At 35.1% G+C, this 17,858-nt stretch overlaps 1 protein-coding gene across 4 annotated transcripts in view; it reads right to left on the reverse strand.

The window, feature by feature from the left end:
- CCDC102B (coiled-coil domain containing 102B) overlaps positions 1 to 17,858 on the reverse strand; it is a 283,254-nt gene that overhangs the window by 231,205 nt on the left and 34,191 nt on the right. For all 4 annotated transcript variants that reach the window (XM_046672098.1, XM_046672095.1, XM_046672096.1 and 1 more), the window contains 2 exons: positions 9,729 to 10,350; positions 8,152 to 8,372 (listed from right to left, as the gene is read on the reverse strand). In XM_046672098.1, coding sequence (XP_046528054.1) covers positions 8,152 to 8,372; positions 9,729 to 10,334 — 827 coding nt within the window. In that variant the 5' untranslated portion in view covers positions 10,335 to 10,350. The remainder of the gene's footprint in view (positions 1 to 8,151; positions 8,373 to 9,728; positions 10,351 to 17,858) is intronic.

The following is a 17,858-nucleotide window of genomic DNA, read 5'->3' on the forward strand; positions in this document are numbered from 1 at the left end:
GTTCAAAAATACTCATTCCCTTTCCTCTACTTCCATGCAGTGTTGCTTTCCCCATCCCGTCATTCTAGGCCTTGACAATGGGCTATTAGCAGATTTGACAGATGGAGAAGTTTGAAAAGACTGGTGTGGTTGGTCTTCTTCTCTTATGCCACAGCCATCACTGTGAAAAGAGTTTCCCCCCAAAACTGCTGTCCCCAAATAAACATGTGAAGCAGATCTGAGCCCAACCTTACCAGCTTTACCAAACCCAGCAGGTCCAGTGAAGGTCAGCTGACCCCAGCTTCCTTGCCTCCACATGGGCAAAATAAATCATTGTTTTAAGCCACTGAATTTGGGGGGTTTTTTATGCAGCAAAAGATAACTGATACAGAAAATGGTACTTAAAAGTGGGATGCTGCAATAACAAAAACAAAAAAATATGTAGACTTCACTTAGTGACTAGATGGTGGGCAGAGGCTGGAAAAATGGTGATAAAATATAAGAAGCTGGAAAAATGGTGATATGTAGTGGTGAAACGCTTGGTGGAATTATTTGCAGTGTCTTGAAAAATAGAAGTGTCCCTGACATTACCAATAGAATGCTGGTGAGCACAACGTGGCCAGGACTTGAAAAGTATTTGTACAGTTGGGCTTGCTCTCTTGTATTTTGTCCATTACTATGAGAAACATATACTAGTGCAGGCCCACTGCTCCCAGTGGGAGGAAGAGAGACGTGGGACGTAATCAAGTCTCTCCTGCAGACCCCAGTCCGGGTCAACCAGCCTCTGGCTCAGAGACTTTAATAAATTCTGATTGCTATATGCCACTGAGATCCCGCAGTTGTCAGTTACAGCCTTACTGCATTTATAATTAACTAATACATATATGGATCTATTTCAGTGATAATGTCATTAGAAAGATCTTAGAAACCTATTCACAGGACTAGAAGATGTATGCAGAAGCAAAACTGAATGCCATTTACATATTTATAAGAAATGTGACTCTTCCAGGTAGCAGTATTATGAAAATAATTCAAAATAGGTTTAAGCCATAAATATATTAGTTTAATCCAATCAATGGATAAGCAGCCCATTAAGGAGTTACATAATGATATTTGCATGAATCAAGCCATAAAATTGAAAGAGGATATTAAAAAATTAGTTAGAGATTAACTTAACCTCAAAAGACTCAGGCTGCAAAAAATACCAGCACCCTTTATATGACCATAATTTGGACCCCTTATTAACACAGTAAATATATTAAAATTAACAAACAAAAGGGCTCAATATAGAAGTCTAAGTCCTACAAACACTATAGATGTCCACACCTCCAGATTAACAAGCTCAGCCAAGAATTCTGATATGTAAGCAAACCCAGCCAGCTGGACACTCCGGTTGCTTACAGTGCTGTTATTTTTGTCCTTGGTGGCTGCGTGGGATTTCAAGAGGAATAAGATTAAGTATAGAAATAATGAACAAATTGCCAAATACTAATATTTTGTGTTAAATTTAGAAAGAATAGGAAAAAATCATTGTACACTAAAATATGTTATACATTTGGCATCTGGGTATTTCTAAACTTTTGGATAAGGCATATTTGAATAATTAAAAGCAATTGAGTATTGAAAGACCTGAATTTAAGGTAAAAAAATACAATAAAATTGTACTAATTTGTAACTTAATTGGAATGTTTAAGAATCACCATATTTATAATTTTCATTTATTAGAGTTACATGAGTAGAATGTGGAAATGTTTTTTGTCAGTAATTGAAAAATTTAAAAAGGAAAAGGAATATATTGAATTAATGAAAGAATTTTATTAAAGGATATTAACTACATTTATGTAATGAAGCATACATTGATTAATTTTGATAATTTTATTTATAAATAGAATAATATAAAATGTGTACTTAAAATTTGACAAATGTTTATGTTTTTAAATTTATAAATTCAAAATCATACATGTTGAGGCAACAGCGTCAGTTTTTAACATTACACTTTAATAAATCAAATGATAATGTTAGCAAAAAAACATGTTAACATAAAAATGATTGACTATTAATGGAGAATAAATGCTGATCCTCAAAAATGTCATCAACATTATTGGAGTAACTAGTCCTTTAAGGATTTTCTAAGAAGTTCAAGAGGAACATTTCAAACAATAAATTTACTGAACTTTTAATCTTAGTTACATGTAAATGTAGACACATTCTAAAGATGTAATCATGTCTAAACTTAGAATAAGCATTGAAAGCCAGTTCATGAAATAAAAATAATATAATTTTGCCAAAGTATATTAAAATGAATGGATAGCTATTTGTATTCCTTATTTCAGGCAAATTAGCAACATTTAAAATATGGTACTATTTGTCTCCTTAAGTATACATCTTAAATAAAATAACTCACATTTATTAGTTTTCTATAAGAAGATTATGTATTTTCATTATGTAAAAAAGTCCTATTTAGTCAGAGAAGAGAGACGACAGGCAAGTTATAAAAATTTATTTGATACCAATGGGATGCTTGGATATTTTTTAGTATGGCCTCATCAAAAAACTTTTGGGACTCTTTTTATGCAAGCAAGCATTAAAGACATGAGGACATTGCACATTTAAATTTATGCAGCAGAGGGCACTCTTTAAATATTTAATTTTCTGGCCTAATCAATTTATTCTATATTTTAGAGAGATTTTCAAAGTTGATTAATTATAAAGTTAAATTTGTGATTGAAATTTAAACTATTATCATACTATTTGAACTACAAGAAAGCAAAGGAAATAAACCTAATTTTACTCTAAAGAATATTGCATATTTTATGCACAAATTCTTTTAAAAAACAAAATTAGTAAAGATAAATCTCAGGAAATATATAATGTTTTAACATGATATAAACATTAAAAATGAGATTGTTAAAATATATAAAATTTGCATAATCTAAAAGATAAATTGTGAACTAAAATGATTGATATGGAAAGATATGGTTACATTTCTCTACAATTTTTTAATGCTTTGTTAACTATCATGATCCCATAATAATTGGGCATAAAATTTTGACATGTAGACAGGAAGATGAATCAAAATATTTTTCAGGAATGAAAATTCCTGAAACATTAATATTTGGAAATAAAAATTAATCATGTTTGAACTGTGTGAAATTTCATTGTAAAATATTTAATAAGTAACTTCTTAAAAGTCTAATGGCAAATGTTTTTGCCAGTCAAAAATAATTAACTTGTAATAATATGTAGTTATCCATTCTTCTGTTAGTTCAAAATCTAGAGTTAGTATTAAACTATGAATAATAAAAATGTTTACAAATACACTTTCTTTTTGGCAAGGAAGAGTGGCCCTAAGCTAATATCTGTGCCTGTTCTCCTCTATTTTGTATATGGGACGTCACCACAACATGGCTTGGTGAGTGCTGTAGTTTGCACCCGGAATCAAAACCCGCGAAGCCTGAGCCACCAAAGCAGAGCACACTGAACTTAACCACTATGACACCAGGCTGGCCCCACAAATACACTTTTAATGAGCAACATATTTGTCATTTTTTGATTCTACTCTCAACTATTTATAATTACATCTTTCAGCAGTAACATCTTTCATTTTCCTCATCTTCCAGCCTTTTCAGTATCTTTTCAGCAAATAGCCAAAGCCGTATATGGTTAATTTAACTAGAAAAGAGGTGAATGTAAAGAATGCTGTAAAGCTCAGAGACATCCAGGAACATCAGAGACCAACACTTGGAGGCAATGCAGCCAGCAACAAGGCCGGCTCTCACACCACGGAATCAGCCCTGTGAAAACCCCACTGCCTGTTGTCTTCACTGCCCATTGCCTGTACACTCTCCTGCTGTCAACTATGTGTCTGACAAGCAAATCTATTCAAATTAGCTAATTTAAGTAGAAAAGGACATTCATAGCTCAGAGAATCTGTGGGAGAGCCAGAGAAGCAAGTGAGGAACCTGCACAGCCAGAAATACCAAAGAGAAAGCCCCAGAAATTATCTCCTCAGCACCTCACTGGGGCCACCCTTTAGGTACAGACATCACAGCATGACCTCACACCACCAACTCGAGACAGCAGGTGATGGTACTGGAGACCAGAGACCACTCCTGCCTCTGGAAACAAGATACAGCTACGGCCAGCCTTCCGTCTCAGCAGCATGGCTTCTGGGTGCTCTCTTCTTGAAGCACTAGCTTCTGCTAAAAAGTCTAGGCTACCTCTGAATAGTTGTCCCCAGATCAGCGTCTGCACCCTCCCTGCGGGGAGACTGAGCTAGAGACTTACCCGCGTTTGTAGTCTGTGGAGAGAAACAGACTCTGTCTCATTAGGTAGCGGATTGTCCAAACACAAAATAGATACTGGCGAGTCAAAAAACAGCCAAAATACACAAAACGAATTTGGAACAAATTAAAGACCTAAACATAAGACTAGAAACTGTAAAATTCCTAAAGAAAACAAGGTGGTGAAGTTCCCAGACATTCGTCTCGGTCATGATTTTTTGGATTCAAAACAAAAAGCACAGACAAGAAAACAAAAATAAACGAACAGCACTACAACAAATGAAAATCCTTCTGCACATCAAAGGAAATTTGTGTAACGGGAGAAAATATTTGCAAAGCACACTCCAATAAGGGGTCAATATCCAAAATATATGAGGAACTCATACAACTCAATAGCAAAACAACAAATAACCCAAGAAGGGGCAAAGACCTAAAGAGACGTTTTTTCCAAAGAAGACATACAAATGGCCAAAAAGGACATGAAAATGTGCTCAACATCACTAGTTATCAAGAAAATGCAAATCAAAATCACAACGAGGTATCACCTCACATCTGGTAGCACGGCTGTCATCAAAAAGACAACAGGTAAGTGTTGGCGAGGACGTAGAGGAAAGGGAACCCGCGAACTCTGTTGGTGGGAATGTACATTGGTGCAGCCAGTGTGGAAAAAGGCACAGAGCCTCCTCAAAAAATTAAAAATAGAGCTACCGTATGATCCAGCAATCCCACTTCTGAGTGTATATCCGAAGGAATGAAGTCAGTACCTAAAAGAAATATCTGCACTCCCATGTTCATTGCAGAATTGTTCACAATAGCCAAGATGTGAAACGACCTAAGCGTCCATCGACAGATGACTAAGTAAAGAAAATGTAGGAGATATATATATATACAGTAGAAAAAATGTTCAGCCATAAAAATAAGAAAATCCTGCCATTTGTGACGACATGGATGAACCGGGAGGACATTATGCTAAGTGAACAATAAGGTAGAAAAAGAAAGACAAATACTGTATGATCTTAGTTATATGTGGAATCTTAAAAATTTGAACCTATAGAACTAGAGAGTGGAGTGGTGGTTGGCAGGGGCAGGGGAGTGGGGAAAATGAGGAGATGTTGGTCAAAGGGTACAAAGTTTCAGTTATAAAATGAGTAAGTTCTGGGGATCTAACATACAGCATAGTAACTATAGTTAATGCTGTGCTGTATGCTTGAAATCTGATAAGAGGGTAGATCATAAGCGTTCTCATTGCACACACAAAAATAATAACTATGTGAGGTGATGGATATGTTAATTAGTTTAATTGTGTTAATAATTTCACAATATATACGTATATCAAAACGTCACATTGTACACCTTAAATATATACAAATTTTGTTTGTTAATTATACCTCAATAAAGCTGGGGAAATAATAAATAAATAAATACTAAAAATTACTTTTAAGAAATGGCAAATGTTTACTGCGTATCCCATTAGTTACAATGAATAAAAACTAAAATAGGTCTGAATTTCTAATTTTTAACAATACTATATTAAATAATATTAACCAGACTTGCAAGCTTGCATGCCAATATGTTCATTGTGTTAACTGAGAAATATATATATACATTATATATATATTATATATATACATGATGTATACAATATATGGATTTCTACTAATGCTAATCTTTGAAGAATTTTTCTGTACCTCCTTACCAAGATTTTAAATCTCATTTTATTAAGAAAAAATTCAACATTTTATGAAGCAAAACAAAATAATTAAAGCATACTACTTCTCTTTAAATCACACAAAGGAAATATTTTCTACAGGATACAGCTGCCATCTGTACTTTAATTTGAGAAATAATTCTAAATGTTAAAACAGTTCACTAAAATGTTTTACCTCATCCTCTCTCTTACTTAAGACTTGATATTGCCAAAGTTCTTCCTAAATGTTAGGTGCACCTAGCTTTATAACAGGACCAGGTTTCCCACCCTCACCTCAAATTTTCAGCCTGGGAAGTCTTTATCTGAGAGATCAGAAATACACAAATTCTCAGTCCTTGAGCAGCTTCCAGATACTGGGTAATATCACATAAAACTGAACAGTACCCCAAGTATGAATCATATAAGAATGTGTAGTGTATTCGAAGAAGAGGTTCTAGTCAGTGACAATGGTGGAAATGATTCCCTAAGTTCTCTCGGCTGATTCCCATGCTCTAGTCAAGAGAATTTTCCCACTAGCTGGGAACATGGGAAAAATTACATTCACATCTTCTCTACTCTAGCCACCCACTTGTTGAGATTCCGGGAGAAAGAATTTAAAAGATTAGACAGATTTATAGTAACAGTATATCCTATATCCTTGGGAAATATCCTCTAGTGAAAGAAAAAAGGTTTTGCAATCGTCTCATGTGGATCGCATGCTAATGTTGATTCATGGACACATGACACCCAGGGGATGGTTTCTTAAAGAGGAGAGTGAGAAGAGAAAGTGGAGTCAAAGGCCTATTCTCTCTGATTCTCTGGCATGTCTGTGGCTTATATATTGAAGTTGCTGAGAATTGAAGAATTTACTTACTATTGGGATTATTAATTTATTCCAAAGAAGCATAATATATATGTATGTGTATATGTATGTAAGTAACAGTGTAAGGATACACATGCATATCCTTAAAACTGGCACCTGAGAGGCTCACATCTAGGAAACAGTTTCATACGGCTCCTATCACATTACGTCAGTGAAGCAACGCTGTGCGTGGGTTTGAGAGAAGTCTATAACTACTAAAAAGTTAAATCCTTCAAGAAATAAAACACAGAGGTTAGAACTTGGCTGAGACCCATAGTTGCAGATAAAATTAATTGTTAATATGGATACAGGCCTAAAAATTAATTCAAATTTATTCCCTTTTCTACTAATGCTGATTGCCTCTATTAGGAATTTATATTCGATGGCAGAATAATAAATATTTATTCTATACACAGATGCTTGTATTATCACAATCTATTCATATGGTGAGATATAGACAAAAAATCTGAAAAAGATGATTAGTGGTATGAATAAATTTCAGAGGAACAAATGAGAAACTTCTAGCAGACAGAAAAAGAATGGCAGACAAAGCTTATAGCATTTAAGAAAGGTTTGTGTGCATACTTATCACCATTTCAGTCCATTTAAACCAGGGAAATTGAAACTTTACATAATATATAATAATAAAAATATAATTATATTCATACTTATATTTTATATATATTTATATACGTATTACTCTCGGTTTTTTTATTCTGCCCATTAAGAGGCTTTAGATGGCCTCTTCGACCCTGGCTCTAAGGCACAAGTTACAAAGAATATGTTCTGCATCATGTTCCTTGTCTGGGTTGGCCACCCCAACTGGCACCTGACTGGACTTTAGAAACACCCCATCCATGGGAACAAAAAAGACAGAAGCACCCCATCCATGGGAACAAGAAGAAACAACTCAAAGTATCTAAATGTCTAAAACTCTGAGTCAGAACCTAGAGAAACCTTAGGGTAAAAGGGAGTCACAGGCATAGAACCATTGGGAGCCTCACTGAGAAAAGGACTCTTTGCCTCAGACCTGGACAGTCGGCATCCCGCCCACTGTACAAACTATTGGGACTTCCCCGGCTGATTGTGGTGTGGATGTCATAAGTACCGATTTGTTGTTCCTCTTTATCCCTGCCCCTCGTTCTGTTTCCCTTTATCAATAAACTCTGATTGCTTAAACAACCAAGTAGCCTTGGTGGTACCTGTCATTCCTTGCCCTTTGTGGCTGCGGACACTAATCATGGGAAAATACATTATCATATGGCCAGTATACTAGAGGTAATCATTTTAAGAAGTTTGAAAATCAGACTTGGTTAAAGGAGACAATGTTTAGCACTCACTCTCTTTCTTTCCATAAGATTTTTTGGAACTCATCCAAATGCACCTGCAGAGCTGACATTTCAGGCACTTCATTCTCCAAAGGCAGATTTATTGCTTGCAGTGTTAATCTAGGTTTCATGGCACAGTTTTCAGAACCACCATTCTTGAATAAATCAGAACAATCTAGATTGAGTTTCATTTCCTCATTTAATCTTAATGAGTCAAGAATCAAACTTTCTTCCTGAAAGGAAAAAATATAAAACAATTCTTATTGTTCAACTTTTAAATTTAGTATAGAAAAATCATGAAGAAAGCATATTTTTGGAAGGAAATAAATGCTATGATCCAGAATCAAATCCATATTTTTATTTCTTTCTCATTCTCTCATGGTGTTATATGACCAAACTTTAACCTGTATTCTTCCAGCTTTTTTTTCTTTCTATATTCTATCTTATTATAATAAAATACATTTCTCTTCGCTCTTTTAAAATTTTCACTTGCAGTGGAACCTAGGTTCTATCTACCATAAATCCACACATCATGGAAAGGCTTAAAATTTTAGATGGAATTGTAGAAAGGCAAGATATTAACTGATTTTGCTTTGACAGATGGAATTAAACAGAAAGGAGTGACAATATAAACTGATGCCATTTAAAGAGACAACATGAATTCCTAGTTTCGCAAAATACGTTTCATGGGTTGTTAACAGCATTTACAAGATTTAACAACGAAAAATGGGCAGGAAGGAGGCTCTTCATGGGTAAATTAGTATACGAACTGTTGGATTAAATGTTTTAAAAAAGTTTACTTTGTGCAGAATTCTCAGAAACTTCAAGATCCCAAGTATACCAAGAAATTCCAAGAGCGGGAATGTGAAGCGTTCTTTAAAGGTATTTGCCTGTGGTACCCATTTTACAGGAATTATTGTGAGGCCAGAGTCCTAAACCTTGACAAATGTTTATACTACTGTATGGATGATTTACTATTATTGGCATAATTAGGGTAAATAGCAAGAAATCTCTCCAAATATTTTCTTTTCACATAAAAAAGTGCTTAGTTAATTTTTGCTAAACATCTTAGTAAGATCAGCAATGTGGGCTGAATTGTGTCCCCTCAACAAAACTCATTTATTGAAGTCCTCATCCCCCTCCAGCACCTAAGAAAGTGACTATATTTGGGGATATGGTCTTTAAACGGATAATTAAGTTAAAACAAGGTGATTAGGCTGGGCTTAATGATAGTATCCTTATAAGAAGAGAATCTTGCACACAGATACATACAGAGAAAAGACTATGTGAAGACATGGGGAGAAGATAGCCATCGATGAGCTAAGGAGAGAGGCCTCAGAAGAAACCAACTCTACAGACACCTTGATCTCAGACTTCCAGCCTCTAGAACTAGAAATGCAAGTTTCTAGAAATGAAAATATACATTTCTGTTCCTGAAGCCGCCCAGTCTGTGGTACTTAATTATGGCGGTCTGAGCACACAAATATGGTCACCCTTGGGTTTGTCATTTTTCCCTTCCTCCCCATCACCATGTAAGGTGTTCAAATACGCACGTAATCTCTAGATTCCACTGTGGGTTTTTTCCTTACCTTACTATTTGTGTTCTCTTTTCTAGGAAATTCTCTTCTTAACAAACACTCTTTGATAGATTCACACATTTCTGAACCAATTTGAAATTGGTCTCTTTGTGCATAGGACACTTCTATGAAACTAGGACACTTCAGGTCTCGGGTAACACTAGCTTCTGATGCCTCCTTTTGACGTGGCAAACTCTGTTTCTTCTTCAGTGTACTCAATTCTTTCATTGTCATCTCTAATTTTATTCTGAGTTGTCTTCCCTCCTCCCTGGCACTGTTCCTTTCGGCTCGAACTTTACTCCACTTTTCTCTCCAGTTGGCGGTGCAATCTGACCACCACCGCATGGTCTTCTCCATCTGAGCAGCTCTGGCCTTGACTTCTTCAAGTTCCCGCAGGCGAAGTTCCTCACAGATGTCCCATTCACTGGTGTTGCAGGAGTGAGCATGGAAGTTGTGAGCGGCATGAGATTGCAGCCCATAAAGTGGTAAACAGGAATTCCAGGGGTCCCTGTGGGATGAGGCGGGTGCCACCACGTCACAAGGTGGTTTCACTGAGGATTGCTGCATCTGGAAGATTTGTGTTTCCTCAATTAGCTCATGAATGGAATCTAAATTCATATTTATCTTTTCAGGCCTAAGAAAAGACAGAAAGCACAATTAACATTTGAATTTCTTTGCAATTATAAGAGCAAGACCTACATTTGAAAAAGAAAGTTGATGAAAACATGGGGCCAGCCTGGTGGCATAGTGATGAAGTTCATGCACTCTGCTTTGGCAGCGCAGGGTTCACAGGTTTCGATCCTGGGCGAAGGCCTACACACTGCTTATCAAGCCATGCTGTGGCAGTGTCCCACACACAAAATAGAGGAAGATTGACACAGGTGTTAACTCAGGGCCAATCTTGCTCATCAAAAAGGAAAGAAAGCTGATGAAAACAACGCATCTTTTCAATATTGCATATTTTCCTTTCTAATGTAACTAAAAATACAGAGGACTGTATGTGTATGTAATTATCTTCAAAGAATCAGAAATTGCTTATATTAAAATTTGCCAAACAAATACAAATAAAAATATAAAGATGCAATTGGGGATAGCATATAACATGAATAATTCTTTTTAATAAACCCAATTATTTTCACGTAATATTTATTGTAACACATATTGTCCATTAGCTACTCATTGGTCCCTTTTCTCCTGCTAACTAAAGCACAGTTGTCCAGGTGGGATGCAGAATCTATTAATCTCTGGGAGGATAAGCCCCCATCCCAATCCCAGGGGCTAACTCATGTTTGCTCTAAATCTTCCACGATGACCTCCATTTCATTGATCATTCACTAGTCTCCAGGCAGCACATGACCTGCTTCTGGCTGATGAGATGTGAGGGGAAGTCTGCTCAGGAAGTTTCCTGTCTAGAAAAACATGAAAACATCAGAATGAGAAACCCTTTCTGCTCTGCTTTCTTCCTGCCTGAAAAAAGGCGGCGGCAAGTGTAACAGTCATCCTGTAACATTTAAAATAGTGGAACAGAAAGACGAAAAGAGTTTGATTTAAGGACTGAGCTGCTGCACCGAACCTGGAATGTCTACCTCTGGCTTCCCTGTTTTGTGAGAATGATTACCTATATTTACTTAAGCTATGATTATTGAGTGTTCTCTTACTTGCAGTCAGAATGACATCCAACTGCTACATGAATTAATTTCCTACTATGGTTAATAGTATGATAGGTTCTAAAAATAAAATATTATGAATCAGACATGGTCTTTGTACTTAAAGATTTTATAGTCCAGTGGATGAAACAAGCACATATAACTTAAAAATACGTAATTCATACTATAAAAATATATTTATATAATCAATCTTTTTGTAGCACATATTACACGCCAAATCAGTGTTAGCGTCCTATGGTATGTATGAGATACTCTAAGGAGCTAAAGAGGTGAACAGCTGGGCTGACCTGGTGGCCCAGCGGTTAAGTGTGCAAGCTCCGCTTCGCTGGCCCAGGGTTCGCTGGTTCGGATCCCGGGTGCCGACATGGCAACGCTTGGCAAGCCATGCTGTGGTAGGCATCCCACATATAAAGTAGAGGAAGATGGGCATGGATGTTAGCTCAGGGCCAGTCTTCCTCAGCAAAAAGAGGAGGATTGGCAGCAGTTAGCTCAGGGCTAATCTTCCTCAAAAAAAAAAGAGGTGAACAGCTGTCTCTTAGAAATGATGAGGCTTCACAGTGTAAGCAACACTGAACACAGTCTTAGCAATTTCAAAGCTTTATAAAGGAATGAAAAATAGCTTTCCATATAAACAGCAGAGACAAATTAATTGGTAAATGCAAACCTTTCTTATCAGTATGTACACACATGACTTTATTCGTTATAGCAACATAGCTATATTGAGGATATAGCAAGTGGAAACTTGTCTTTAAAATAAATGCTTAAAACATGCAGGTTAATCTATAAATTAATAATTTCTGTGGTTGTATAAGATTATTTTTGTTATCAAATAAGATTTTCTGGTGTAAATAATCTTAGATAACATTTTATATACATGACATTAATTCCTCTCATTTTTTTCATTTGCATTTATATAGTTACAGATCATAAACTGCTTCCTTATAAACCATCCATTTAATCAACTGAAGGGATTTCATTATACCAATAACTTACAAAATAAGTCTCCAGTCACTGAAAAAAAAATGACTACATAATATTAAATGTACAGTACTTTCAGTTGTAGAAAAAAAAACACATTTTAATAAGCGCTCTGTAGAGGTGCCAAACCAATTCACTCCTTATTATACTACTTATTATACTAATATAGATTCATGGCTGTAATTATTTTTGTTAGCATTGGTGTATGTCCAATCATATTTGAATTAATGCTGATTTGGAGTAATTGTTCCCTTCATTTTCGGTAATTCAGAGGGCAATGATAATATAACTGACCAAATTTCTCGGACCATTAGTAAACCAAGACCAATATTTAAAAAGAACAAAAGGAACTCATAATTTATACCAAATATTTTATACGTATGTTCATATATATATATTCATTTTCACTATTTAGTGATATTTTCTTTGGTTGGAATTCCAAATTGAAGACAGAAAATTTATTTCAGTATATTAAACAAATTTATTCTTGCCGTTTTTCAAAATAAATCAGCATCATAAAATTGTAATGTCTTTAAAAACTTCTCATTAACTTTTATTTCACTAGTGTTATGAAGACTCTATAATCGGATTCTGGTACATTGAGATCTTGCCTACCAATTAATTACATATTTTTTCACATCTGACTAAAGAAAATTGGGTTGGGTTTAATCATTCAGTCCTTGAATAGCATTTCCTGTTCTAAAGTATTTCTCAAGCAAGTGTAAATGGGGATATTTACTCCTCATGTGTATTTATTAAAGTGTTCATTTTCCCTATACATATGTGGGTACTCTTCATGCTTTATTTCAGATGACTGTGAAAGTATTTGTCAGTGGTTGTAGCACAAAGGTTTTCATGTATGTGAAAATATTTTAATGCTGTCAACTCTTTGGTTTCTTATATTGATTTTTGCATTGTTCTTACCACAAAAAACGGGATCCACAACAAAATTCTTAAAAGTGATGCAGACATTTATTACCTTGATTAAGGTGATGGTTTCACAGGTGCACGCATATGTCCGTATTCATCAATTGCACACATTAAATATGTGCAGTATTTCATATCAATTACACCTCAGTAAAGCTGTTAAAGCAAGTTCATGCAATCAGGCTACCATGATGATGGCAAGCATTTTTGAATATAGCACTTAACAAAATAAAATTTGATGGGTCTACAATGTGTAGATAATATTACTAAGCATATTATTTCTTGCTAAAGAGGAGCTTAATGTGTAAGACATTGGGCTCCAGACTCTCTTGGTTCAAGTTCTGACTCTGCCACTTTCTAGACAGATGATCTTGGACAAATTACATAGACTGCCTTTGACTCATATCCTTAGTTGTAAAAGGAGGCAGAAATATCATGCGTGTCGCTGAGTCCTTGTGACCATTAAATAGGAAAAAGCCTGCTCATTGGCTGGCCCAGGATCCCTCCTAGGCAAGGTGACAGTTTTCCTCAGCGCGATACAAGTCACTAATATGTCACCTTGGACTATTTTACTATTTATTTTCAGTTTCTTTTCTCTCTTTTGAAAGAAAAATGGTATACTTAAAAAACACGGATAGCAACATATAAATGAGGTTTACAAAAAATCTCTAAATTTCATGTAAGAAAGGTATAACATCAATTTCCACATCATTTTAATATTATTCAGTGATATATTCAGTAGTAGTATCAACTCCATGCTAGAGATGAAGAAACTAGGGCTTAGGGTTATAATGTAACTAGCTCAAGTCACGCACTTAGAAGGAGTCAACCCAGTTTGGGAATTAAGGAAATTTGAACACAGAGCCACTGCCTCCTCATTTCAAAAATCTACAGCTTCAAAATATCTATTTTCACCGTAGTAAGATCATCTTTTACATTATTTCAGAAATATATTTAGCAGACTTCCATTTTGGATATTTTTACGCTCAAATGTCTCTCATTAAATCATACCACAATTAGTCAACTGATCCTGACATTGAGCTCTGAGTGAATTCAATCTCCTCCTCATAGCTTAAAGGAACTGTATATAAGGTCTGGGGCTTGTCCACCCCTCCTCTCTGTCATCCTGCTTCCACGGTCCATGCTTTGGACCCTGGTGTGCCCATTCCTTGTACAAACCTTGCCTCGATGGTCTCCTGTGTGCAATCTGATTGCTATGCAGGAGCTCTCCCCTCTCTCCACACGCCTGCCTCTCCCTGGTTTCCCTTCCTTCAGGTAGCAGCTAGGGGGACCTATGTCTGACTCGCCTACCTCCTTGGAGGCCCTACACCTGAGTGGAAAATCTACCTTTGGCCTCCTGTGTGATAGTGAACAAAAGAGGCACGGCTTCTACCATCCTAGACAATTGCTTATAACCAAAAGCAATAAATCAAACTAACGATCACAGATTTTAACTGTCTTTGAAAGATATAGTGTATTGTGATTCAACACATACCTATATACTTAGAGAAGTCTCTATGAAGTGACATCATGTGTATTATCTGAAGAATGAGGTGAACCAGAAATAAAAGCATTTTTGGCAGAAGTTAAACTATCAGGGCAGACTAAAATAGGGTCCAAAGGGATTTTTGTTTTATTGTTTATACTTACTGCTTTCCATTAATATATAGGAAATGAATTCTGAACGAAACCCTGCTTGGATTTCTTTTTCCCTAAGAAGCACATGACCTCTAACGCACACACATAATGTTAATAAAAGACATCAGCAAGGAGAACATAGATTCATACAGATTCAGAACATAGTGCTAAGGAACAGTTGTTACTATAGATATGACACCATACACGCTGATAAAAAGAGAAAAAGAAGGATCAGTTTTCAATATTCAGGAAAGTACAATGTCATATCGTATTTTAAAATGTGGCTTGCCAAACACACACAAATGATTACTATAAAACATATGCACTTTGTATGGGTCTAAAGTAGAAAAAAATAATGTATTTTTAGGACTGTTTTGCAAGAGAGCACTAAATATTCAATGTGAAAACTGCAGTTATGACAGGGAGGTAAGTGGAACAATGACAGTGAATGTCCACATGACGTCACTTCGATAGAGTTCAAGTTTTGCCCATGGTTAAATATTGTATTTAAAAACTACACACCTGTCGCAAGTTATACGGACAGTTACAGTCTGTGTTTGTTGATGTGAATGTGAGATTTGGAATCATACAGAAGCAGGAAACGCTTGCACAAAGAAGGCAACGGGAATAATATAAAATACATTTGTAAAGGTTGCCAGTTATTTAAAACTTAGATACTTTATGTTCCAAAAGCATTGTAGTATAAGATAAGCATAAATGTAAACATTTTAAAACATATATATTTATGTTTGCCCAAGTCATCATTAAATTATAAATTGCATTATCTGATGAGATGGAAATTACCTTTGAAGAATTGGCTTGGAATTCATATGATAAGCCTGCTTGTTTTGGCCGACTCTTCGTTGCTTCCTCTTTAACTTAACTCTTACCATTACCTCGTATCGCTGAAGCCATGTATCACTGTTTCAAATCCAATGTTATGTCATCTCTTCTAGGTTTTCAGTAAAAAAAAATTACTTAAAAAAATAATGTTTCTTAGATAATGCTCAATGATAGAACATTAACTCCATTTCTTTTAAAATAAACTGTTTCAGAATAACCTCTCTACCTCGTAGCTTGATGTTATCGCTACCATTCCCAGACAATAGCAATGCTTTCTATGCTTTAAGAAGCAAAAAATAAAACAAAATAAATACTACATTAAAATTAAAACCTTATAGGTCAGAGGTAGAAAGTGATGTCCTACTTATTTGGAATATGAATAAAGAAAGAAAGATGCATCCAAAATCCACAAGCCATTTTCTGAAGTGCCAATGCATCCTTTGTAAGGAGCCCTGGAAAAACAAAATTTCTGTTTTCTGGCAGGCTGATCATCTTGAAGTTTTTATAGTGCTTTGTCTGCCAAGTACAAATTTAGGTTCAGATGATTTAGAATTTTTTGGAGGATATAACATAATTTAATTACTCATGTAATACTTGGGGTGTCAATCAGGTTCAAGAAAGTTCTGTTTTAAAATATTGCTGAAATGTCTCATCAGCGAACAAATATTAAGACATAAAGATATTTTATCTAAGATTTGAATTTACAGCTTAAGTATATTTCTCCTAACGATATATGTAAAATCTGTGCCAATTATTACCCATTGTACGGAAGTCTGACATTTGAATTCCACAGCATTTCTTAATATATATGTTTATTTCAAAGATCCAGTCAACAAAACCTCAAACTATACCAATTTTGTCATGCAATCTAATCCAACTTGACAGCGCCAAACAAATAAACTAAAATATTCATTGAGACCTTAAGCCAAAAATGAAATTACTTTTAACTATGGTGGAAATATAGAGCGCTGTCAAATCTTATTTTCAAATAATAATAATCTTGCTACTATTTCCAGGTGGCTAACAGTCAGAGTGCACAATTTATTGGAAAGAACACCACAAAAACCTGGTCATGTCAAAGATACTGCCACTTTCCAAAGCTGGACAGGTGACCCTGAATCTGGAATTTACGCCGCTACGTAAATATCACTTTGTATAATTTCATAGAGATTAAGTAACATAGACAATGTAACTGTGCCCATAAATGTTAGTTAAAAAGAAATTAAAATAAAATCCAGACAATCACATAAGCAACAACTCAAAATTAAAATTATTATTACTTAATAATGTGAAGGTAAATTACCCTATGAAGTAATTCCTATCACAGTTCCATGACAGACCAGGTGGTGCTAAGAGGGAGGGGTTATGCTTTCCATATTTTATGTTTATTTGTTATTTAAAAGCTATTTATTTGTTAAAAGAATAGATTTTCTTTAATATTGAATTCATCAACATTTTCCAATACTTATGTCCGTTTCAGGGTTTTAGTAAGCAAAACTACAAAGTATTCCAATTTTCCTATGCATTTCCTGAGCAAAATTCCTAAGCCAATTACCCCATTCACACTTGCTCTTTAAGAATGTATGAGGCTAAATCAGAAATTCTTCACATATCAGGTTACATTTTATACTGAAAAAGAGAAAACCCTTTCATGTCAGTACGATTCAGTAATATTTTCTCACACCCATTTGATGGACTGTGCATAGCTGCCAAACTGTGCTAGCTGACTAGAAAGTTTTCTCAGGCTTAATAATGAAGTTTGAAGAATACCGCCCAAAAGATGATCATATTTACTTTTGAAAAGCGTTATAAAAGTTTTGAATAAAAAAAATTATTGTTAAATTCTGTTTCAATTTCCCAACACTACATTCTTTACATTAATAATCCAAATTGGCTAAAATGTATCCCACATCAAAAAGCTAAGAGAAAAAATTGGAATCAGAAGCAGAAATGTTATAATGTACTTAGGCCTTTGTGAGCTATAGCTACATATAATATTTCCAAATACTTTACTTCATTTCACCCTACTTCTTACTAAAGCAAAGTAATATTCATATAAAGACATAGATGATATTGTTTGCTAGCTTTA

The sequence above is a fragment of the Equus quagga genome, chromosome 9, assembly GCF_021613505.1.
Source record: "Equus quagga isolate Etosha38 chromosome 9, UCLA_HA_Equagga_1.0, whole genome shotgun sequence".
NCBI lineage: Eukaryota > Metazoa > Chordata > Mammalia > Perissodactyla > Equidae > Equus > Equus quagga.